This window comes from Amblyraja radiata, chromosome 16 (genome assembly GCF_010909765.2).
Source record: "Amblyraja radiata isolate CabotCenter1 chromosome 16, sAmbRad1.1.pri, whole genome shotgun sequence".
NCBI classification, from domain to species: domain Eukaryota; kingdom Metazoa; phylum Chordata; class Chondrichthyes; order Rajiformes; family Rajidae; genus Amblyraja; species Amblyraja radiata.
Window position 1 is genome coordinate 15,566,512 of NC_045971.1, and position 24,534 is coordinate 15,591,045.

Below are 24,534 nucleotides of genomic sequence, written 5' to 3' on the forward strand. Positions count from 1 at the left end.
TATTATTAGTTGCTCAAGATCATGTACTTGATGAAGCACAATTATTAGAACTAAAGGCATGACGTTTAATGTTGTCACCATTTTGCATGCAGTCTCAAAACTTTGCATCGCATACTTAAAAGGAAAAAAGTGAACAAAAACTAACACTTTTGGTTTATGCATACAGGCACAGAAGGCGAACAAGGTTTTGGCTGATTTGTGACCGACTTCACACACCTGTGTTTCTTATCTTTGTTAAACAAAACCTATTACCTCAGATTTCAAATTAACTGGTCAAGTACTTACTACATTTTCAAGAATCCAATTTTAAGATTCTATTCTAAAACACAGTTTACTTCATTCCTCAATAGACTGTGTAATGACGCTGCATTTTGATGCTATGCCGCTTCTCAAAAATTTCCCAAAAAATAAATTTCGTAATCCATTCCAATTTTTACTCAAATGGAAATGAATTGCTAGAAATCTCTGCCCAAAGGTGGCAGAGACTCGATCATTTAGATATTAAGATGGATAGATATATATATTTTACAAAGATAGAGGAATTAAATGTTATGGGGAACTGACATAGAAGAATTGAGGCTGGCATTGATAGGCATCAAGCTATTGGCAGACCACGCTTAAGGAGCCTGGGGCTTACTCCAGCCCTATTTTTTGTGCATTATGTTCACCAGTTCTTTTCATAGAGTTCAATCAAATCACTCCATCGTGCAGGCAATTTAATACTAGTTGCTATTATGAAAACTCTGGGATATTTTGGCAAGGCTAATTTGCACTTTGCAAGGGACAAGGGTGTATGGAGTACGAAGTTAGTAGTAGTGCAGGGGGAGCAGTGCACTGTGGATTGAACTGGGCTTCATGGACTAAATGACAACTTCTAATCCTTTGTATTCTAGTCTTCTACATACAAATGTTAATGTTTGCCCGTTCATTTTTCTGCATCATACATGACATTTTAATGATTAATGCATACAAAGCTTACAGAAGCCACCACATCCAACGTTATACCATTTAGATATTACTGTCCTATTTGTTTTTCATTCAAACAAGATGACCTCATTTATCTTTGCTGTATCCATTTGTCATACATTAAATGACTGGAGAAAAACAATTATATATCTGTTTAATTTGAAGTTGCCCCCACACTTGGAGCAATGCCCATCTTTGTTGGCATCAACATGCTTGGATAAAATATAAAGTCACATATTATGTAACTAGTTTATAAGCTTTGATCACAAAAACATCTGTGAGAAGCAGGTCAAACTGTCAAGCACCCGGCCATTATCTCTACTGCTTAAGGATGTTTGACCCATTTCGTAGTTGGATCAATAATTTGCTTCCTTGACCTTGAGCTTCACCTTGCAGAGGTATGTAAAATAATGAGGGGTAGACAAGTCTAAAATGAGAGGGCATAGACTTAAAGTGAGAGGGGAAAGATTTAAAAAGGGACCCGAGAGACAACCATTTGCAGAGTGGCGAGGTGGTGGAATGAGCTGCCAGCGCGAGCAGCAGAGGACGGTACAATTACAACAATTAAAACACGTTTGTTCAGGTAGATGGATAGGAAAGGTGTAGATATGGGCCAAATGCAGGTAAATGGAACTTGCTCAGATAGACATTTGGCCCACATAGAAAGTTGGGCCAAAGGAGTTGTTTCAATGCTGCCAAACTCTGGCCAAGTAGACGCTGGGCAAACAGTTCGTCTTTCTTAAAGAGCTGCTCCATTGTGCTAACCAAAATTTTGAAAGCCGTTTCACAGCAACATTTAAAACATTTTATTAAAAAAAGGTCCCAAATATTATTGAGAATTTTTTAATGTTAAAGACATTCAGAATGTCATTAACACCGCCAGCTTTGGCATTGTGTGGCTGGGCCTAGCGAGCTGTTAGTCATTCAGAAACGGAAGTTTCCTCATCACAGCTGCCTGTGATGAGACACTTTAGCCACACCAAAGTGCCATGGGCTAAGCCAAGAAACTGTGTGGTGGTCACGCCTACCAATGCTTTTATGTGCAACTGGTGGATTGATGACAACCAGCATAAGTATTTTTATTCCTTGCATTAACTCACTGACCATCTGCCAATAGATTTTGCACCTCTGATTTTTCTCGAAGCATCTTCCAACCTTGCACTGGTCAGAGTCGCGAAGCACAGGACCTTCAACCGGAGTCTATGCTGGCCATCAAACGTACACTTACTAATTCCATTTTATTGTTCACACGTTCCCAACAACTTTCTCTAGGTATGACAATTCATCTACTTAAGTGGGTCAATTTACAGAAGCAATTTAATCTACAAGCATGTCTTTGAAATGCAAGTGAAAGCAATACGAAATCCATGTGACCACAGAAAACATGCAAATTACAGACACAAATTTAGCACTGAACACAAGAAAGAGCTATATTTGATGTTACGGCAATTCAATTGCACATCTTGATATTTTTTAAATGATGGGAGAGATTCTGCCTGAGCAATGGCTTCCAGGTTCCAATTGTTTACAAATGAAAAACAATCCTCAGATCTTCTCTGAATCTCCTGCCTCTTACATAAATCAAGTTTTAGATATCTGTTAAGAAGAACAATTTCTACCCAGGCACCTACAATTTATACTCCTCTGTTCGAAGAAGGGCAAATCCAGCCTCTATAGACTCTCCTCCTAATTGAAATGCTTCCTCCATGCAACATCCAAGTAAATATCCTCTACAATCAATATAATATCCTGCAATATAATATAACAAGTAATAATATAATAACTCTGAAGAAGGGTCTCGACCCAAAACCTCATCCATTTCTTTTCTCAAGAGATGCTGTCGCTCAGTTGCTCCAGGTTTTTGTGTCTTTCTATAGTATCCTGCAAGCTGCCTTCAACACCTCTCTCGCTCCAGCATTCAGACTTGACTACCAGGGTCGCTTTGTTCCTCAATATTTCTTCAGGCCCTTGTTTGTGCCCTGGCCTTTTCATTCCACCCAGTCTTATCAGGAGTGTTGGTTACCCATTGAGTAAATCAAATACGATCATTTTAAATTTACAATGTTTCTGGAGTAAGAGTCAATGTAGATCACTCCTCATGAGAAAAATACGTAAATGGAACCAGGTGCGAGTTATATACAGGACAATGGAGCTTTAATTTGTTGAAGCGTGCAAAATAAGGTGACCCTGAATGAAATGTTCAGTTAGATCATCAGGATAATTAAGGTTAATTGGAGTAGATACAGGAGCTTCAGGAAAGACAGGGAAAAAGAGTTGGGGGGGGGGGGGGGGGGGGGCAGGGGTGGTTAAGGAGGATGTCACAGCTGTGTTCAGAGGTGACATTACGGACGGATCGTCTAGTGAGGCTATAGGTGGAGCTGAGGAACAAGAAAGGGATGATCACCTTGTTGGGGGTGTACTGCAGACCCCCAAATAGTCAATGGGAATTAGAAGAACAAATGTGCCAGGAAATTGCAGACAGCTGCAGGTCAAATAAGGATGTTGTAGCAGGGGATTTTAACTTTCCCAATATAGACTGGGAAAATCACAGTGTGAAGTGTTCAGATGGGATGCAATTCCTCAAACGTGTTCAGGGGAGTTTTCTTAAGTAGTATGTGGAGGCCCCACATGTGAGCGGGCAACGCTGGATCTTGTATTGGGAAATTGAGAAGGAAAAGTTAATGAAGTGTGTATGGAGGAGCCTTTTGGGACCAGTGACCACAATTCGATTCGGTTTAAGGTGTATGGCATGGGGCGGAGAGGGTCCACATGTAAAATGCTCAACTGGGGCAAGGCCAAATTTGAGGGCATGAGAGAAGGTCTCGCATGTTATTGAAGGGGAAAGGAACATCGGCCAAGTGGGATGTTTTTAAGTGTACTGAAGAAAGCTCAGGATGTGTTCGTTCCGTTAGAGTGAAGGGCAAAGCAGGCAAATGTAAGGAAGCTTGGCTGTCAAGGGAAATTGAGACATTAGTCAAAAGCAAGAAGGATGCATGGGACAGGTATAGGCAGCTGGGATCAAGTGCATCCCTGGAGGAGTTTTGGGAACTAAGGAGTAAACTAAAAAAGGAAACCAGAATGGCAAAAATGGGCCAGGAGATATTGTTGGCCAGTGTGGGCAAGTTGGGCTGAAGGGCCTGTTTCCACACTGTATTTACTCTATGACTCCATGGTAAATTAAAAAATACCCAATGCGCCCACATCAATTCAAACATGCACATTACTTCACTACATTCAGCAGTTCACGTGTCATGGAAATCCTTCCTGAAATGGGTCGCAAACAGAAACAAATAAATATTTGGTACCAAGAAAGCCAAAGTGGTCAGAATTTGAATGGTACAAGGAGATAGTTCATTCAGGATGGACACGCACTGGACATTTGTTTGCCTAACAAACAATCTGATTGATTTCACACGCTAACTAACACTATCCTCATTATCAAGAGTAATCATCCTTCTGTAATCTGGGCATTTTTGTCATATCTCCCACATTCACATTCAATTTATCAAATAACAAATATTGAGTTTCAGCACTGATTTCGACAGCACAGCACTGGTCGCTGCCTTTCCCAATTTACCTTGGCTTCTATGAACTTTGATCTTTTGGACCCGTCTTCCATGTGAGACTTGTCATGGGTCTCTTAAAAAAAATTAAACCATCCCGACCATCTTTGCTTGATCCATGGCTTTATAATCCTGTCCCTCAAATATTTTTCCAGTAACTTCCCCATCACTGATGTTTGTCACATCAACCATAACTTTCTCATACCTGCTGCCCTTCATAAGGTTTTACATTTGTTTGTTGCCTTTCAATCACCTGGCACCTCACCTGTGGGCACTGAAGTTTAAAAAATCTACAAGGGTCCCAACAGTTTCCTATCTTGCCTCCTATTGAAATCTTCGATACCACTCAACAGACCCTGGGAATTTAACCAAACTTCAGCCCGAAGAGACAACTAATATCTTCTTCCTTTAACTGGTAACTAAACCTCTCCTTGTCTACATCCGTATCAGCAGTTGTCACAATGTCCTGCAAACCTAAATCATAGCCATCCATGCATGTCAAAAGTGTACCTGCAGGTTGCCTCTGGAATTATTTCAGTACATTTTCCTCCGTATGAAAATAAATTGTTCAATGCTTGCCATCCCCTAGTTAATTTCAGGCACATACCGTAGTATCATTTTAATCCACTTTCTCTATTTTTGTTGTTTAATAGTGTGATACTGCTTCAAATTCCTTTTTAAAGTCTAAATACAACACACCAACCACATTCAGCAGGTCATTTCTTCATTCCTTCCAATAACAAAAATTTTATCTTTTAACTGAACTCCATTGGCTTTCATTTACCAGCCCATTCTTTACTAGCTACTAATGACATTTCCCTTATATTACCTCTGCACAAGTCTCTTTCACTGATATCAGAATTATTGCCCTTCGCTAGAAGCGGCTACTCCAACTTTTATTCAACAAGTTTTTAAAAATTGCATTTCACACTCGAATAAAATGATTATCCATTACCTATTGAGGACTGGTTGTGCCAAAACCTTAATAGTTGCCATCTTTAGATTATGAAGAAGTACATAAAATTGGGAAAGGCATAGATAGGACATGGTGTCCAAAGGTTCTCTGCACACATATAATTGGCTATCAGCAATTCCGCACTGACCTTATTGGCGCGGATTTGCCTGTAAATGTCTGTCTGCTGGCGGATGCGATACTCTAAATCTGATACATGAGCTTGCAGCCAGTTCCAGCGGCTCACAATAGAAGCCCGTTCGATTGCCCACCGCCATTCTGAGCACTGCCGCCTGCAAGTGAAAAACAAATGGTTATGTCCAAGCGTTGTCTTACAAACCAGGAATCAACAACTAATTTTTGTACAGTACTTTTTAATGGAGTGAAATACGCCAAGGGACACGACTCAGGTGCAAATATAACACTGAATGGGTCACCTAACGAGATATTGCAGTAGGCGTCCAAAAGCTTGGCGAAAGAGGCATGTTTTAAGGAGCATCTCACAGGAAGTAGTAAGAGGGATTTATGCAAAGAATTTCAGCATTTCCTAGCTGCAGCAATTGAAGGCAACCAATAATTATGAAGCAATTAAACAAAAAGGAGACAAGCAAGTGCCGTGTATAATATTACAAGTTACTTACTTGGAGGTGTAAAAATAGATTGCAAGGAAGGTAGGCAATATTATGGAGGGTTTTAATAACAACTATTGTAAATTCAGGTACAGCTTAACTGATTGCTGGATGAGCAATCAGCAAGCACAGAGGCAAGATGAAGAGCATCCAATATAAGGTAATTATGCAGGCAAGGTGCTTTGAATAACCTCAAATTTGAGGGCAGAACAAAGTCAAACTCAAATTAATGAAAATCATCAAGTCTGCGGCTAATAGAACCATGGACCAGGTTTGAGCAAATGCAATAAAGAGTTCAGCAGATAAAATGAGGCAGGCGCAATTGGGCCATTTTAAACCTTTACCAGGGTTTATTTTTGTGATCAAAGAGCTGAGCTTGAGTCTAATTACAAATACTTTGACGAGGGAGGCTTTGAGGAGGAAATCAAATGGTGACAAAGTGTTTTTTTTTACTTCAACACATCAGTAACTTGAGGGTTAAAAATGATAGTCAGTGCAGTGGGATGTTCCACCTGTCAAATGTGGAAGAGCAGGGAGATGTCAAGTGTCTCTGACGACTACATTTGCAGCCATGCCAACTGAGGCTCTTTTCTGATCACATGGATTGGTTGAAGCAGCCGTAATGCGCCGAGGAGTATACAGGGGGCAGAAAGTGTTATAGATCGGAGCTTCACGGAATTGGGCACACCAAAGGTTTCGCCAAATCAAAGGTGGGTGACTGCCAGTAGAGGCAGACAGTACAGGAGTTCCCGATGGCTATTCCGCTCTTTAACTACTATACTGCGCATTATACTATTGGGAGGGAAAGATAGCCTCTCAGGAGACAGCAGAACCAAATTGATGGCACCACGACAAGATCTGTTCTACAGCAGGGAAGGACAGAGTCCAAACAAACACAAACAATAGGGGGCTCAAGAGTCAGAGGGATTTTTCAATAGCTGCAAGCAAGACTCCAGGATGATGTGGTGATTTGCTCATGTCAGGGTCAGGAATGCCTCAAAACAGATGCAGAACGTTCTGAAATGGGAGGTAGAGCTCACAGAGGTCGTGTCCATATTGGGCAGAATGACAATGGTATGAGATAATGTTCTGCACAGACTTAAGTATGGGTATAGACAGTTAAGTAGAAGTGATGCCATACCGATCATTAGCTTGGTCATATTTGAAGTTTGGGGTTTTAATGTCTGGAAGCTGTTCCAGGCTCAGTGTGTGGTGTTAGGATGAAGTGGTCAACATATAAAATGCAACAACTTCACTGCTCTCTACCTTTCCACTCACTCTTACCATAAGTCAAACAAGTCTTCTCCACCCTCTCCGGAGAATAAGGAAAGCAGGTCTCCCTACTGCTCAACTAAGGACCTTCTACAGGGGCACCATCGAAAGCATAATGACCTACGGCATCACTTCCTGGTTTGCGAGCTGCAAGGCTTACGAACAATATCAACTCAACAGGATAGTGAAGACAGCCAGCAGGATCATTGGTGCCCCACTCCCTTTCCTGTTGGAGATCTACAAGAAGCAGAGCATCAGTAGAGCCATCTCCATCATCAAGGACCCCTATCACCCATCACACCACATCTTCTCCATTCTGCCATCTGGGAAGTGGTACAGGAGCATCAGCTGCAAAACCAGCAGGATGCTCCACAGCTTCTTCCCACAGGCAATAAGACTGATTAACGGACTGTGTCCCCTCCCCAAATATCGTTCACCAACACATTCAACCTCGTCCATACTTTGACAGCTGGGCACTTGTCAAAGTAAAGCCACTGTCGGTCGGAATGTCTGTTTTTATTCTATTGTAAATTTTAGGCCTACTTTCCGTTTTTAGACATGGTAATTTTAATTTGTTTTTAAAGCTCTATGTATTTATCCTTTTTTACTAACTACACTGAATGGAAACTGATCGAGCAACGTTTTTTCGTTTCCTCTGTGTATGCAAGTACTCAGTGAAAATGATATTAAAGAAATACTGAATACTGAATTTATGTAGAAACAAGGAACTGCAGATGCTGGTTAAAAAAAAAAAGCGCAGGCAGCCTGTTTGGAGAACATGCATAGGTGTCTGAAGAAGGGTCCTGACCAAACACATCAGCTATCCATGTTTTTCAGAGATGCTACCTGAATTACTCCAGCATCATGAGTCTTCTTCTGGATTCATGGAGGGTTTTTTAATACTTTAAAACAAAACAAGGAACTTCATTTGAAAAAAAAAAGTTTGGCAATCAGCCAAGAAGCATGGCCATGAATAGAGTCAGAGTTTAGTAACAAAGGCATAGCTGCATTGTAACATAATTAAAATTAGGATGCTCAAGAGCCAGACGTGCAGCAATCAGGAAGGTCAAGGTCATCCAGCACAGAGTTAGATGTGCAATGGAATTTTAAAAGGGATCTGAGGGGTAAGGTTTTTTAAAAACAAAGTGCTTGATACCTGGAACGACGTCAGATGAGGTGGTGGAATTAGATATATTTTCTACCCTTAAGAGGCTTTTATACAGACTTAAATGTACAAGGCATAGAATGATAATTCTAATGCGGACAAAGGGGATTAGTGTCCGTGGGCAAAAAGATAGTCATGGATGCGGTGGGGCGAAATGTCATTTTCACATTGAATAACCGACCAAGCAACTAAGAAAAAAAAAGCACCAAGCAGAGAAGAATTTGTGGAAATTTGAAATTGTCCATTTTAATTGGGCTCCAGAACAATAATGGGCAATAAAATTATCTATATGGTAACTCATCACTAAGTTGTGATAAATAAAAGAATCCGGACATCTAAGTGCATGACGTACAAGTGACTTGTTGGCGGGAACCAAGAAACCTAACAATGCTGTTGCTTATTGCTAATGGTACTGAATGCAAAAGAATGGTGCTTTTGCTTCAGTTAAATAGAGTACTGATGATACAACATCTGGAGAACTGTGCACAATATAATCTTAAAATTTAAGGATAGATGGTAAAGTGTTCGAAACAGTTCAAACGATATTCAATGGAGTGGCATCAGAAATCCCGAGTTGTCTACTGAAGGATAAACGTGCATCAACCTTAAACGTAGTGCTTGATTGACATTTAAAAACATGGAGGGACCATGACAGGATATGGAATAAGTGATTATTTTGTGGGAGAGTTAAAAACAAATGGCCACTATTTACATGTCCACTTAAGTCCGGAAGTTGTAAATCTTTGGGATTCTCTTCCACAAAAGGTAGGGGCAAGCAGAGCGATGAGAGTGGCACAAATAGCAATACTGCTGACTCATAGCATGAACTCCACATTGATCTCCAGTGCAAACTGTGGAGTTCACACATTTCCCCATGAATGCAGGGGATTTCTTTGGTTTCTTCCATCATCCCATGGACGATACATAGTTCAATTAACTACTGTGAACTGCTCCAAGAGTGGTTGAATATGGAAGAGTTGTTGCCAGTGTCAGAAATATTATTGTAAATGGGCTACTTGATGGCTGATGCAAAATCAGACGGCCGAAGAACCAGTTTCCATGCTGTGCGGCATCGGATTATGTTTAAAAACATCAACAGTAATTATTTATTGCATTGTCATAAAAACCATGTTTCACTGTGTACAAAAAGCTAAACCCCAACCTTATTCCGCCTGGCTTATATGCGATGTCAGACGCATCATTGTGATTGACTGACAACTGCTTCCCCAGTTCACAAGCAAATTTAGATGGATAAATGCTTACACTACCAGCAGTAACAACATATTTTCAAAAATAAAATTGCAAGCAATGAGCAAACTGGTAGCGGCAGAAGCACCACAGTGACTGTAGTGTTGGAAGAGAGAAATTGATAGGAGAAAGGCATTTTCTGCCCAGCGTAGCTGCAGAGTGAAGCATGGTTGCAAAGGTTAGAAAAATGCAAGGCATTGAGTAGAGAAGCCTCTATCAATGATTAAGACTGCACTGAGGTGCCATTTTTGATAAGAGTTATAGCAATGTCTGAATACTGTCAGAGGGATTTTCCAATGGATAGTTAAACTCTAGGCAATGAATTCGGAGACAAAAATGAATAATGGGTTTGATAGGAAACTATATTTAAAAACATGCAGTTATCCAGCAAAGAAGCATAGGAAAATGGACAATTCTAAAATGTTACATAATATTCAGAGAAATAATCCTTTTTACATGTATTATGTTTACCCCTTTCAAAATAAGATAGCATACAGGACTTAAAGGGTTTCCAATTGTGTCTCAATTCACCGTGATAAGCAAGCCTGGAGCATCACAAGCTATCTCAAATTCATCACATGCTCCAACAGGAATGAAAGCCTAAAGAAGGAAAATTTGAACAATGGCCTTTACAATTATTTCTGCACTGTAATGATTTCTTGTGGCTCTTAACAACACCCTTCAGACTATGCATTTCAAACTTGCTACGAGTATTTTACGATGCATTCTGATATTATTAGTCATAAAGTTACTTCATCTGTAATCAACCAACAGCTGTTTGAATTAAAGCTGGTTAACCTCCACGATACATCTTGAATAGGGCCTTCATGGGCTGAAGTCAGTCACTCTCTGTTGCTCAGATTTAGCTTCTTAAATAAAGTGTAAAAATTATTCTATTCTTACATAGCAAGACAAGGTCAATAGATGTCTTAAAACAGTTTGTCTACTCTGGTTCAAAATACCACAACCCGACTTTAGACAGCACTCTACACTTCAACTTCTGTACCAGCCATCCATTTAGTCTTTAGTAAACTAAATTTAATGTCAGTGGCTATCAGATCCTAAACCACTAATTTTTTTACTCCTTACTTGAAGTAGTATGTTTAGTTGACCAAAACTTTTATTAAAATGTTTAAAGGAGCAATATGAACAGATCTCAATTTGATCTGTTAATCAATATTCAATGTATTCTAAAACTCTTCACAAACGATTAAATTCTTTCCATTATGAAGAAAATACAAGGATCATTTTATTTTCCTTAAGACTGAACGATGCTTCCATATGCTAATACAGTGTAATGCCAATTACAACATTGCAACAATTTCTCTGCATTGCATTGAACACACACCCAAAATAATATGCTCAAATTCTTCAATGAATCCTTGGATCTTTAGACTTCAATAGTAAAAGTGACAAAGAGAATACTTCATTTAACATCTTATCAACAAATTTACTCAATAAAACATTTTCCGATAGCCACAGGATATACTTGGATCACAAAACCATTGCGCAAGTTTAATTTCAGAATGAGTATAGCTCAGTCACTGCAAATGAACACAACCACGTGACCCAATTTGAAAGGGCTAAGTCACACATAAGAACTGAAAAATCTGCAGCACATTTCACAACCTGAAGCTCTTCAAATTCTTCACAGCAAATATGACCATTAGTGTAGAAATTATTTGTATTGACTATGATAATCATGATTGGTGTTTGTCAAAATATGCTTCTTAATAGGGGATAAATGCTGCATCATAGGAACTCAGCTCTTCAAAGATTTCAAGAATGTGCCGCATGCATCAGATATGAACATGAACAATGAAATTCTTAAGAGTTTAAAGTGCCCGTAAAGCTGCTACAATAAAACAAAATAAATATACAATAAACTATCAGTTATACCTAGTAAATTTACTAAATAGTACTAAAACCCCAAAACAGAGCAACAGTAGTGGTTTAGTGCTGATGGAGGGTTGTGGTTAGCACTGCACCGGATAAGAACCTGGTGGTTTCGAGCCTTTAAATATTTAACAACCACAATCTTTATAAAAAATATAGGCCTGCATTTGACCTATATGCCTTTAAACCTTTCCTATCTATGTACCTGTCCAAGCATCTTTAAAATGTTATAGTACCTGCCTCAACTATCTCCTCTGGCACCTCATTCCATGCCCAACACCCTGTGTGGTAAAAAATGGTCCTCAGGCCCCTATTAAATATTTCCCCTCTCACCTTAAATATATGGTTCTTGATTCCCCTACTCTGATTAAAAAACACTGCATTCACACTATCTATTCCCCTAATGATTTTATCCACCTCTGTAAGATCATATTTCAGTCTCCTTGCACTCCAAGAAATAAAGTCCTAGCCGGTCCGACCTCCACCTGTAGATCAGGTCCTAGAATCCTGGCAACACCGTTGTAAATCTTCTCTGGATTCTTTTCAGTTCAACAACATCCTTCTGATAGCAGGGTGACCAAAACTGAACTGTGGCCTCACCAACATGTACAACTGTAACCTAACATACCAACCTCCATACTCAATGCTCTGACTGATGAAAGGCAATGTACCAAAATCCTTCTTGATCACCAAATCTATCTGTGCTGCCACTTTCAAGGAACTGTGTACCTGGAATACAAGTTATATACAGATTTCAATATGCAGGTAGACAGGGAAAATCAGGTTGGTACTGGACCCCAAGAAAGGGAATTTGTAGAGTGCCTCCGAAATAGATCCTTAGAGCAGCTTGTAGTAGAGCCTACCAGGGAAAAGGCAATTCTGGGAACTCATAGTAAAGGAACCATTAGGAGGTAGTGACCACAACACGATGATTTAATCTTGCAAATTGCGAGGGAGATGTGTCGGTATTGCAGCCGAGCAAAGGGGACTACAGATGAGGGAGGAGATGGCCAAAGTTGACTGGAAAGGGACCCTAGCAGGGGTGATGGTGGAACAGTAATGGCAGGAATTTCTGGGAATAATCCGGAAGATGCAGGATCTTTTCATTCCAAAGAGGAAGAAAGATTCTAGGGGAGAAAGAGGCAACCGTGACTAAAAAGTCAAGGACAGTATATAAAATTTAAAGAGAAGGCGTATAACGTAGCAAAGATTGGTGGGGAGCCAGAGGATTGCGAAGCTTAAAAGAACAACAGAAGGTAACTAAAAAGGCAATACGGGGAGAAAAGATGAAATACGAATGTAAGCTAGCCAATAATAGCAAGAGTTTCTTCAGTTATATAAAGAGTAAGAAAGAGGCAAGAGTGGAAGTTGGGCCACTGGAGAATAATGCAGGAGAAATTATAATGGGATTAAGAAATGGCTGATGAGTTGAATAAATTTTTTGTATGTCTTCACAGTGGAGTATCACTAGCAATGTGCCTGAAATTCAAGAGAGTCAGGGGTTGAAGGTTAGTGGAGTGGTTATTACTAGGGAGAAGATGCTTGGGAAGCTGAAAGGGCTGAAGGCAGATAAGTCACCTGGACGAGATGGACTGCACCCTAGGGTTCTGAAAGAGGTGGCTTTAGAGATTGTGGAGGCATTGACAGTGATAATAAGGACTCTTCTCTCCTCACAAATCCACGAAGGACTCACAAATTCAAGTAAGCATTCAAATTTATTATCCATTTACTATCTATTTTCAACTAAGGCTGGGCTGTAATATTTGAAGAAATGCTGGAGTTTGGAAGGGTAAAGTGTGAATGCCTCAAACTTTACTCTGGGAAGATGAAATGAAACATGGAACAATCCAGCACAGGGCAGCACACATGACACTCACTAGCCAGCTAACCCATTATGCTAATCTGCATCTGAAATGTTATCATATACACACATCAAAAATTTATTAGAAGCTCAGTTATAAAATGTGACTGATACTTAAAAGATTTCGAAGAGATGGCAATTTGCTGGTGCTACGCCAAAGGGTTAAACCAGGATTAACTAGATTAACAAAGGACAAGAGGCCCAAAGTAAAAAATGAGGCAGATGAGAAGTTGGGGGCAAACTTTGCAAGACAAGGCAAGCAGGTGCACGGCAAAGAGAGAGGAAAGAACAATGGTTTAAACAGTGTACATTTTAATGTTACAGACTTAGCAGGCAAGGCAAACAAACTCAGGGTGTGATTGGCATGGGGGACTGAGATACAGTACCCTCCATAATGTTTGGGACAAAGACCCGTCATTTATTTATTTGCCTCTGTACTCCATAATTTGAGATTTGTAATAGAAAAAAAATAAAAATCACATGTGGTTAAAGTGCATTGTCAGATTTTATTAAAGGGTATTTTTATACATTTTGGTTTCACAATGTGGAAATTACAGCTGTGTTTATATATAGTCCCCTCATTTCAGGGCACCATAATGTTTGGCTTCACAGGTGTTTGTAATTGCTACGGTGTGTTTAATTGCCTCCTTAATGCAGGTATAAGAGAGCTCTCAGCACCTAGTCTTTGCTCCAGTCTTTCCATCACCGTTGGAAACTTTTATTGCTGTTTATCAACTCGAGGACCAAAGTTGTGCCAATGAAAATCAAAGAAGCCATTATGAGACTGGAAAACAAGAATAAAACTATTAGAGACATCGGCCAAACATTAGGCTTACCAAAATCAACTGTTTGGAACATCATTAAGAGGAAATGGAGCACTGGTGAGCTTACTAATCGCAAAGGGACTGGCAGGTCAAGGAAGACCTCCACAGCTGGTAACAGAATTCCCTCTATTATAAAGAAAAATCCGAAACACCTGTCCGACAGATCGGAAACACTCTTCAGGTGTGGATTTGTCAATGACCACTGTCTGCAGAAGACTTCATAAACGGAAATACAAAGGCTACACTGCAAGATGCAAACCATTGGTTAGCCGCTAAAATAGGATGGCCAGGTTACCAAGAAGTATTTAAAAGAGCAACCAACCACAATTCTAGAAAAAAAAGTCTTGTGGACAGATGAGACGAAGATTAACATATCAGAGTGATGGCAAGAGCAAAGTATGGAGGAGAGAAGGAACTGCCCAAGAGCCAAAGCATACCATCTCATCTGTGAAACACAGTGGTGGGGGAGTTATGGCCTGGGCATGTATGGCTGCTGAAGGTACTGGCTCACTTATCTTCACTTATCTTCATTGATGATACAACTGCTGATGGTAGTAGCATAATGAATTCTGAAGTGTATAGACGTATCCTATCTGCTCAAGTTCAAACAAATGCCTCAAAACTCATTGGCCGACGGTCATTCTACAGCAAGACAATTATCCCAAACATACTGCTAAAACAACAAAGGAGTTTTTCAAAGCTAAAAAATTGCAAATTCTTGAGTGGCCAAGTCAATCACCCGATCTGAACCCAATTGAGCATGCCTTATATATGTTGAAGAGAAAACTGAAGGGGACCAGCCCCCAAAACAAGCATAAGCTAAAGGTGGCTGCAATACAGACCTGGCAGAGCATCACCAGAGAAGATACCCAGCAACTGGTGATGTCCTTAAATCGCAGACTTCAAGCAGTCATTGCATGCAAAGGATATTCAACAAAATACTAAACATAACTACTTTCATTTACATGACATTGCTGTGTCCCAAACATTATGGTGCCCTGAAATGGGGGACTATGTATAAACACTGCTGTAATTTCTACATGGTGAAACCAAAATGTATAAAAATACCCTTTAATAAAATCTGACAATGTGCACTTTAACCACATGCGATTTTTTCTATTAGAAATCTCAAATTGTGGAGTACAGAGGCAAATAAATAAATGATGGGTCTTTGTCCCAAACATTATGGAGGGCACTGTATTATAGCCATAATAGAAACATGACCAAGAGTAGTGCAGGACTGGCAGTTCAATGTTTCAGGGTATATATGCTACAGGTATGCAAAAAAGAGAGGGAGATTTATTTTTTGAGCAGGAAGCATACATCTACAGTGCTGAGAGGATATTCTTGGAATATTATCCAGTGAGGCTACATGGATGGAACAAAAACAGGAAGGGAATGATCCCTGTGATGGAACTGTAGTATAGTCCTCCCAATAGTCAGCATGAATGAGAGGAGCAGTGTGTTGGGAGACTGCAGTTAGCTTGCAAAATAATAAGATAGTATTAATGGGAGATTTATATTCCTTTATATTGGTGTCCCATCGTATAAAAGGGCTTGCACAGGGTAGAATTTGTTAAATGTGTCCAAGAAAGCTTCTTTAATCTATATTTAGAGGGCCTTACTGGAGAAGGCACCACACTGGGTCTGCTCTTAGAGAACAAGGTAGGGCTAGTGAATGATGTGCCAGTGCCGGAACACTTTGGGACTGCTGACCATAATTCGATTAGTTTTTAAGTAGTTAAGGGGAAGGATGGGCCTGGCTGTCAAGTTAGTGTCCGCTGGAATGAACAAACCCCGTTAATATCTCATTTATACTGTCACTTGTTAAATCTGCATTTATTGCCCATACCCAATGTCATTCAGGTGGCAATGCATCAGAGCCATTGAATTCTTTTTGATAATTATACCCATGCATGGCATGATCTATGATCCAAATCTGACGTCACCAAAGGAATTGGCAAATATTTCCATGTAAATACCATCCAGACCTGGAGCAGAACCTAGAGGCCACAGTATTCTTTTGTACCTGCTTTCCTCGGTCTCTTGGATGATAGGGGTCACCAGTTTGGGAGGTACCATCAATGTGGCCCAGGTGGGTTATTGAAATGCCCTTTGCAGATGGCATTCCCTGCAGCCAGTAAATTGCAACAGCAATGGACAAGGTAGCAATCAGCAGACAGTTTTGCTCTGGAAACTGTTGAACTTGCCATAGGAATTGTGTTCAGAGAAATGGCATGTATAACATCACATTTGAAATTTGTGCCTTGAAAATGATGCAAAGGTTTAGGTGCATCAGGAGACAAGTCATTTGCAGCAAGATATCCAGCCTTTGACCTGCTCTTGTAACAACATTACAGCTTTGGTTAGTCCAATTAAATTTCCGAACAATTTTGATGGCAAAGGCCTCATCAATGATAATGCCGTTGAAGGTCACAGGTACATACATCACTTACAATGCAGGCATGAGTTATCCATCTTCAATTGTGCTCAACTGAAGAGTCAATTATAAGTTGCATCAACCAGGTGTGGATAGCAGATTTTCTACCCAAATGAGATGAGTATTTCCATAAATATGCCAAGATCGTGTTATTATTACTCAGACTGGCATTCTTTCATTTTTTATTTAATTCATTGAAATTAATTCCTCAACTACCACCAAAGTGAGATTCAAACTCGCGTCTCTGAATGAACACCCAGGAACTTTGATTGCTTGCACATAGCTCTACTTACTACTAAGTAGTGTAACAACTAAACATGATCCAGTCTGAAAAAGGGTCTCGACCCAAAACGTCACCCATTCCTTCTCCCCAGAGATGCAGCCAGTCCCGCTGAGTTACTCCAGCATGTCTGCCTTAAACATGATCATTGCCTGGGACCTGTGCAGTTAAATGTTAATGGACAGTCTTGTATGTAGTAGGTAATTGTAATAAACAACCATCTGGTTCACTGATATTCTTCAGGTAAATAAATCCATGGTCCATATCCAGTCTGGCATATACACAACTCCAGTCTCACTGTGAGAGCAGTCCGACTGGTGGCATCATGGCCTAGTTTGGAAATGCAAACACTCAAAAACAAAAGAGGCTACAGAATGTGATGGACATTGCTGGTCCATCATACGTACTGACCTTCCCACCAAAGGGATCTATAGGAAGCGGTGCTTCAAAGACCCACACCATCCGAGCCACGTTCTCTTCTTGTTCCTACCATCGGGAAGGTGGAACGGGAGCCCGAGAGACGTTACTTCCGGGTTCAAGAACCGCTTCCTCCCATCAACTATCAGGTTCTTGAACCAACCTGCACATCCATACTTCAGCACCAAACCTTAACGGACTTTGCACTGCTACGGTCGCTCTTTGAAATATCGTGGTCTAGTTAATTTAAAGTAACCGATAAATTATTAAGTATCTAATGTTACTGTTGCTGCGTCTAGTGTGTCTGTTAAGCACAAGTGAGAATGTAATTGTTTTGGTTCTTATCCAGTGCACATGATAAACGTACACTTACTTGTCGTATTTGACTCAATGCCAAAGGCATGGCCAGCTTCCAAGTGCCAAATGCAGTCGGAACTTCAACTCGGGGCATTCAGTATATATTCCATTTGTGATCAAAAGATGCATTGATTTAACAACTAAAGATGGTTTGGCATAATATATTGCTAGAGAAACTCAGGCAAGAATATCGTAGACTTGGGATAATTAACCTCCAATAACACCATCCTCTTTCATACGGGGTACAACTCTAACCAGTAGATGATAATTACAACTATGCAACTAATATACCCATTAAAAAGAAATGTGCCAAATACTGAGGAGCAACTGAGAAGCAGCAAAAAAGAACCAAAAAGATAAGACCAACTAACCACTGGGGCATGAAAAGGCAAATTCATAATCAGTAATGGGATCTGCAATTAATCTGGATCTTGAAGTTTCTATCACATTAGGTACACAGTAATTTCCCTCCATTGTGCAATAATTTTCAAATTTGACTCCGTTGTCTCCTTATTCCTGTCCATCATCTGCAGATCCTTGGATCATCATCTTGGGTCTAAATTTTCCAAATCTACTTGACTACTGCTGACGACATACAATATGCCCTTGCTTCACAGGTTTGATCATTCTTATAGATTGTGCTGCCTTGGTTTGCACACTTCTAGATGCAAGCGGTGGCTCAGCGGTAGAGTTGCTGCCTCACTTTGCCAGAGACCTGGGTTCGATCCCGACTACGGATGCTGTCTGTACGGTGTTTGTACGTTCTCCCCGTGACCGCGTGGGTTTACCTCTGGGTTTTGAACGTGATAATTAAGGAATCAAGAATATCTGCCTAACATGACTCTTTACGAGCCATTGACATCTGCAGGGATTGTCCAAAGGCACAGGACTGAATTAGGTTCAGTTATATTACTCATGTTGTACCACTATTGACAAATGCTAATTAAATTTGTATGGCCTAAAGAAATGACAATGATACAACTTTCGAAGAAAAAACGGGAATAAATATACCAACATTGCTGACTTAGAAGCTGAAGAGCACAAGCTGACCTCTGAGCCATTTGCATTCAGTTATGAGTGATGTGATGAGATATATGAACCATATTTATCCTATTTTTACGCCATTGCCCATATTCTAATTTAACAAAAATTGAGCAAACACATCTTGAAAATGCTGAGATTCAGTCCCCACAACCAATTAGGCAGAATATGCACATAATCCTTACTAAAAACTATTTCAATTGTTTCAGGGGTGAAATTTGAATTTTTTGCCATTTTCTCAATTTACACACCAGGACATCCACCACATCAAATTCTTTCATTCCCTAAAACAGGTAGGAGGAGGTGGGAAATCAGACCATAGAAAACTAATGCCATAATCTCATTATTAATTTAAGAGTTGTGCATGTAGTCACAACAGACAAATTATTCCTTTCTCCAAGAACACATACCAATGGTGGGGAAGGCAGGAAGAGGAGGAATCTACTGGGGACAGATTTAAAGCAATGATCCTTAAAAATGCTTGAGGCATGTACTTTGAGATGTACTCAAAGCACACACCCCCAAGCCACTTGTGATTGAGTTGGTTTCACTAATGGGAGAACTGTTAAAATTTTACTTCAACTTTCTTCTCCTTCCAAACCGTAGAAGTAACCAAGTATTCATTCTATTCAGAAATTATCTGCACAGCTTATACAAGCAAATAACCTCACATATGCAGGGAAAGCTTAGGCATATGGTTGCCAAAAAATGTTTTACTTCATTCAATCAATTGGTCCAACAAGATCAATCTACCATGCAGCAAATGAAGAACACCAGATAAAGTCTCAGTCATAACTCAGCATGAAAACAGGCCCTTTGGCCCAACTTGCCCAGGCTGACCAACATTGTGGGAAGCAAATGGGAAAAGGAAGCCAGTGCACTAGTCCAGGGATCCCTGAAGATAGCAGCAGAGGTTGATGACTGACAAATGAATATGGGATTATTGTCTTCATTAGCTATGGTGTGCAAGAACAGGGAGGTTATGGTTTACTTTAAACATTGGTGATTCTTTAGTTGCAACACTGTGTGCAGTTCTGGTCTTGAAAGGACTAATCAAAGTTGGTCAGGTTGGCTTTGGTAGGTGGAGATACTGTGACCAAATTGATAGAAGAGGTAACATTGCACTTTTGAGGGCAGTGCACATTATGTAATTGCAATGGACTTCAGTGAGGCAGCTTGACAAAGTGATTGAAAAGAATGAGACTCAAGGCAAATAGACAGAGAGGCATTTTCCAGCATCTGCAGTTCCTTCTTAAACAGATTGGCTCCAAAAATTGGTTTAGTATACACAGAGAATGATAGTCAAAGATTATATTTGTGACCATAAGTCTGAAACTACTAGTGTGCAGTAGCGATTAGTGCTGTGACATTACTGCTGGTTGTATGCCTAAACCATTTGGATGTGACTATCAGAGGAATGATTTATAAGCTCACAATAGACTTATTTGATGACTGGGGAGTTTCCTTGATCTTTCTGCCATTGTTATTTTGTGCCCATTCTATCTTGTTTTTTTTTTTAAATGCGTTTTTTTTTAAACGCACAAATTCTACAATTTCTATACTCCTAAAGGTCCTCACCTGTTTGTTTTCCATATCTGCTATACACTTCGTTTTTGTTGTTTATCAAACCCTTTACATCCAGGATTTATTTGGCATGGCTTCCTTACCTTTCACCCTTGCAAGAGCATGCTGGCCCCAAACTCTGATTACTTCACTTTTAAAAGAGTTCCACGTCCAGTTTATTTTTATCCTTAAGTAGCTGCACCCAGTTTACTTCTGTCTGGTCCCGCCTTGAAACAGTGAAGCAATCCTCCCCACATTTCAGAACTTAAATTTCTGGAACATTCTTATCACTTTCATATACTTCATTGAAACTTTCAGTTATGGCCACTCTCCCCAAAATGAACATAGGCAGTTGCCCTGCTTCATTCCTGAAGATTAAGTTCATTGCTGGCTATTCACTAATAGGATTAATTAAAATTCAGATTAGTTTGCATGCATTTTGTTCCCTTACTCTTTGTGGAACTTCAAACTATTAAATTTGACTGTTATGAATATAGGCATCACTAATGAGGGCAATATCAACTGACCGTGCGCATTATATGCTCACCAGAGGCTTATGTGGTCATCTCTTGCCATAATTTTCTTATTTGATATAAAATGACCATAGTACCATAAGTGGCTCAGGAAGTGATAGGAAAGCTTCAGGGAACTATTGTTGCAATGGAATCCATAGCTGGGGCAGCAGGCAGGGATTTCTGCAGTCACTGATGTGATTCTGGAATGTATGTTGCTTTTCTTGTGCTTGAGTTAGGGATATTGCTGAATGGCTGCAGAGCATAGAGCAGGCCTGTTGGAGATTATGGTTCATATTAGTAGCCAATGGCACCAAAAATGAGGTCTTCCCCAGATTTTAAAGAAGAAAATATTAAAGGAGCAGAATATTTGGTATGCTCCTGGTATCATAAGATCGTGAGTGCAGACAAGGTGCAGGCTGGAGAATTAATTGTTCAAAACAAGCATGAAAACATGTATCCAAGATTTGAGATACCACCCTAGCATTGAAATTATTACATATAAAAAGTAGGGCCGTTTTGACATGATTAGACAATGCACTTGCTCAATCAGCTGGACAGAAACCTCAAATCCTTTCTGTGCACTGCAGAAATTGCACACTTAGATCATAAACTTAGCTTCAATTTCCTCCTATACCAAAGGGAAACCACTCCCTTATTCGTATGCAGATCTTAAAACTGGTTAGAGAGCAAAATTCCTCTCAGTTGTGCCCTTTTTACATGCAGGATCATTTTTTTGTCAACTTGGTAATTAACCAATCCCTCTCTGGTTACTCTCTTGTGAATTGACAGGATTCATCTCACAAAACGTGGCAGTATTAATTGTCTATGAATTAGACTGCACTGCTAGCATGAATCGGATATTTTTCAAAGTTACATCAGCATTAGTGATCTGAAAGCCTGTTTCAATGCCGAATCCCTCTATTACTCTACCAGTAAATTATGTGTCCCCACAATCATCTCAATAAAATTGTGACTGATTATTTACATCCATTCATTTTCTTATACTAATTTAAAATCACAAAAACACCCTTAACATCTAAAAGTCAAGGCAAGTATTGTTGCGTCAGTGATAGAACTTAATTTACAGCAAGACTGATAATCTGGCATTCACGGAACTCTGGGCAAAACAAAGTGCTGGAGGAACTTAGGTCAGGCAGTATCTGGGAAAGGGATGGTCAGGTGACATTTTGGGGCAGTACACTTCTTTAGGCTGAATTCGTCCAGCAAATGTGTTTTGCCGAAGATTCCAGCGTCTGTAGCCCCTTTTGTCCCCATCCACAGAATTCTGGTGGTCCTAAACTAATCAAATATCTGTATTATTAGATATTGCTCCTATTAATTCACCATCAGACAATACCTCTTTTTTTAAAAATAAAAAAACAGGTACATACAATAATTAATTTATGATGGTCTAAGCATAAAGAGGACAGAATATAAGGGTGACAGCTGGTTTAAAGCTAGGGAATACCTGGCGAGCTAAATGCCAAACCAGATAGATAGCAGATGAAAATTTTATTGCACGTTACTGCTCTTTGAAAGTTACATGGCATTATATTGGAAAAGTAAAATTTTTCAACATATACATATCTTCAATGAGTCAATTTCAACCATGAAACCAATTTTTCACTGCCAACTATTTTATTGGTCTGGATTAATATCTGTCCTTATCGTAATTTCTCAATTCCACATTAACTGCCTGTCAATCCACTTTTCCTCCTAGGCTGAGGATAACTCAGAATTCAAAATGTCGGGAGTAACTCAGCAGGACAGGCAGCATCTCTGGAGAGAAGGAATGGGTGACGTTTCGGGTCGAGACCCTTCTTCAGACTGATGTCAAGGGAGATACATAGATAAGGAAGTGCAAGGTGTGAAAATAGGACAAAGGGAATGATGTTCAAGGAAAATGTAGAGTAGATCATTGTTAGCTGGGAGAAGGTAACACCAACGCAAACAGATAAAATGTAGCCGGAGACAGTAAGACTCATAAGTTCATAAGACTGGTCTGAGAACTGAAACGGGGAGGGATGGAGAGAGAGGGAAAGCAAGGGTTACTTGAAATTAGAGAAGTCAATGTTCATACCACTGGGGTATAAGCTGCCCAAGCGAAATATGAGGTGCTGTTCCTTCAATTTGCGCTGGGCCTCACTCAAGACAATGGAGGAGGCCCAGGACAGAAAGGTGGGAATTGGGAGGGGGAGAATAGGAGGGGGAGTTAGTGTTTTGCAACCGGGAGATCAGGTAGGTTTAGGCGGACAGATCGAAACGATCGCCGAGCCTCCGTTTGGTCTCGCCGATATATAGGTGTCTGCACCTGGAACAGCGGACACCTATATATGAGGTTGAAGGAGGTGCAAGTGAACCTCTGCCTCACCTGGAAAAAACTGTTGGGGTCCTTAGACGGAGTTGAGGTATAGGGGCAGGTGTTGCATCTCCTGCGGTTGCAGGGGAGAGTACCTGGGAAGGGGGTGGTTTGGATGGGAAGGGACTTTGCCTCTGGACATATAAATTGGATCAAAGTATCAGGAACACCTCATCCAAAGTGGTCAACTTAAGTCGTAAATTGCCAATGCCCTTGAACTAGCTCTGGCAGCCACCATTAGATCTTAGCACAATCCAGCATACTTTTATCAACACCTGCACAAGGGACCATTCAGCCACAACACCCAAATTATCTCTTACTACGATCAAATACTTTTCAATCATACAAGAAACCATTAAAACTTATGACTAACACTGACAAAGTCAAAGATCTAACATAGGAAAATTCAAAGATCACATCCAGACCTTAGTTCCAAACCAGCAGAATCCCTCAATGGAAACATATTGGATTATTAAATACAATTACAGGTGCACAACCTTTTATCCGAAAGCCTTGGGACCAGACACTTTTCGTAATTCGGAATTTGTCGGCCTTCGGAATGGTAATTTTTTTGCGTAGATTTTAATGGCTGGCTCAGTGGTAGAGTGCTCGGCTCATATCCGCAAGGTCGCGAGTTTGCGCCTTGATCCCGGCAGTTCCTCGGTCGCGAGTTTGAGTCTTCAATGTAGTTTTTTGTTGCAGAATAAATGTCTGTATGAAATGCAGTGTGTTGAATGAATTCCTGAATTTGTAAATGTGACCGCAGCATTGAATCACCTCTCGCACTCATGTCACCCTAGCGGGGCTACATGCCCTTAGGCGGCCTAAGGCGACATTTTCACACTCTTATATCCGTGTGCAGCAGAGGCGACGTGCGTTTGGCGCCAAACGTGAGCTTTGGTGAGCAGACGACATCCTGTAAAAAATGTCCGGTTTCTTCCAGGTAGGCGATATACCCTCCCGGGCAATATACCCTCCACTTCTCTTTTATGAACTGAAGGGGATTTAGTTCCCCTTTCTTCCAGGACCGACCGGAGGTTCCGCTGTCACCTCTGCGGGCCGCCCTCGGTGAACGTCCTGTCTCCCTGTCCCTGGGATAGTAGGGGGCGATCAAACAGCACAATACCCCCCTCCCCCTCCAACTCCAGAGGAATCCGCTCCCCGATGGGCCGCTACGGCGACAAGT

At 40.4% G+C, this 24,534-nt stretch overlaps 1 protein-coding gene across 5 annotated transcripts in view; it reads right to left on the bottom strand.

Annotated features, from left to right (window-relative positions):
* kansl1 (KAT8 regulatory NSL complex subunit 1) overlaps positions 1-24,534 on the bottom strand; it is an 89,467-nt gene that overhangs the window by 32,572 nt on the left and 32,361 nt on the right. For all 5 annotated transcript variants that reach the window (XM_033035192.1, XM_033035194.1, XM_033035195.1 and 2 more), the window contains one exon: positions 5,633-5,774. In XM_033035192.1, coding sequence (XP_032891083.1) covers positions 5,633-5,774 — 142 coding nt within the window. The remainder of the gene's footprint in view (positions 1-5,632; positions 5,775-24,534) is intronic.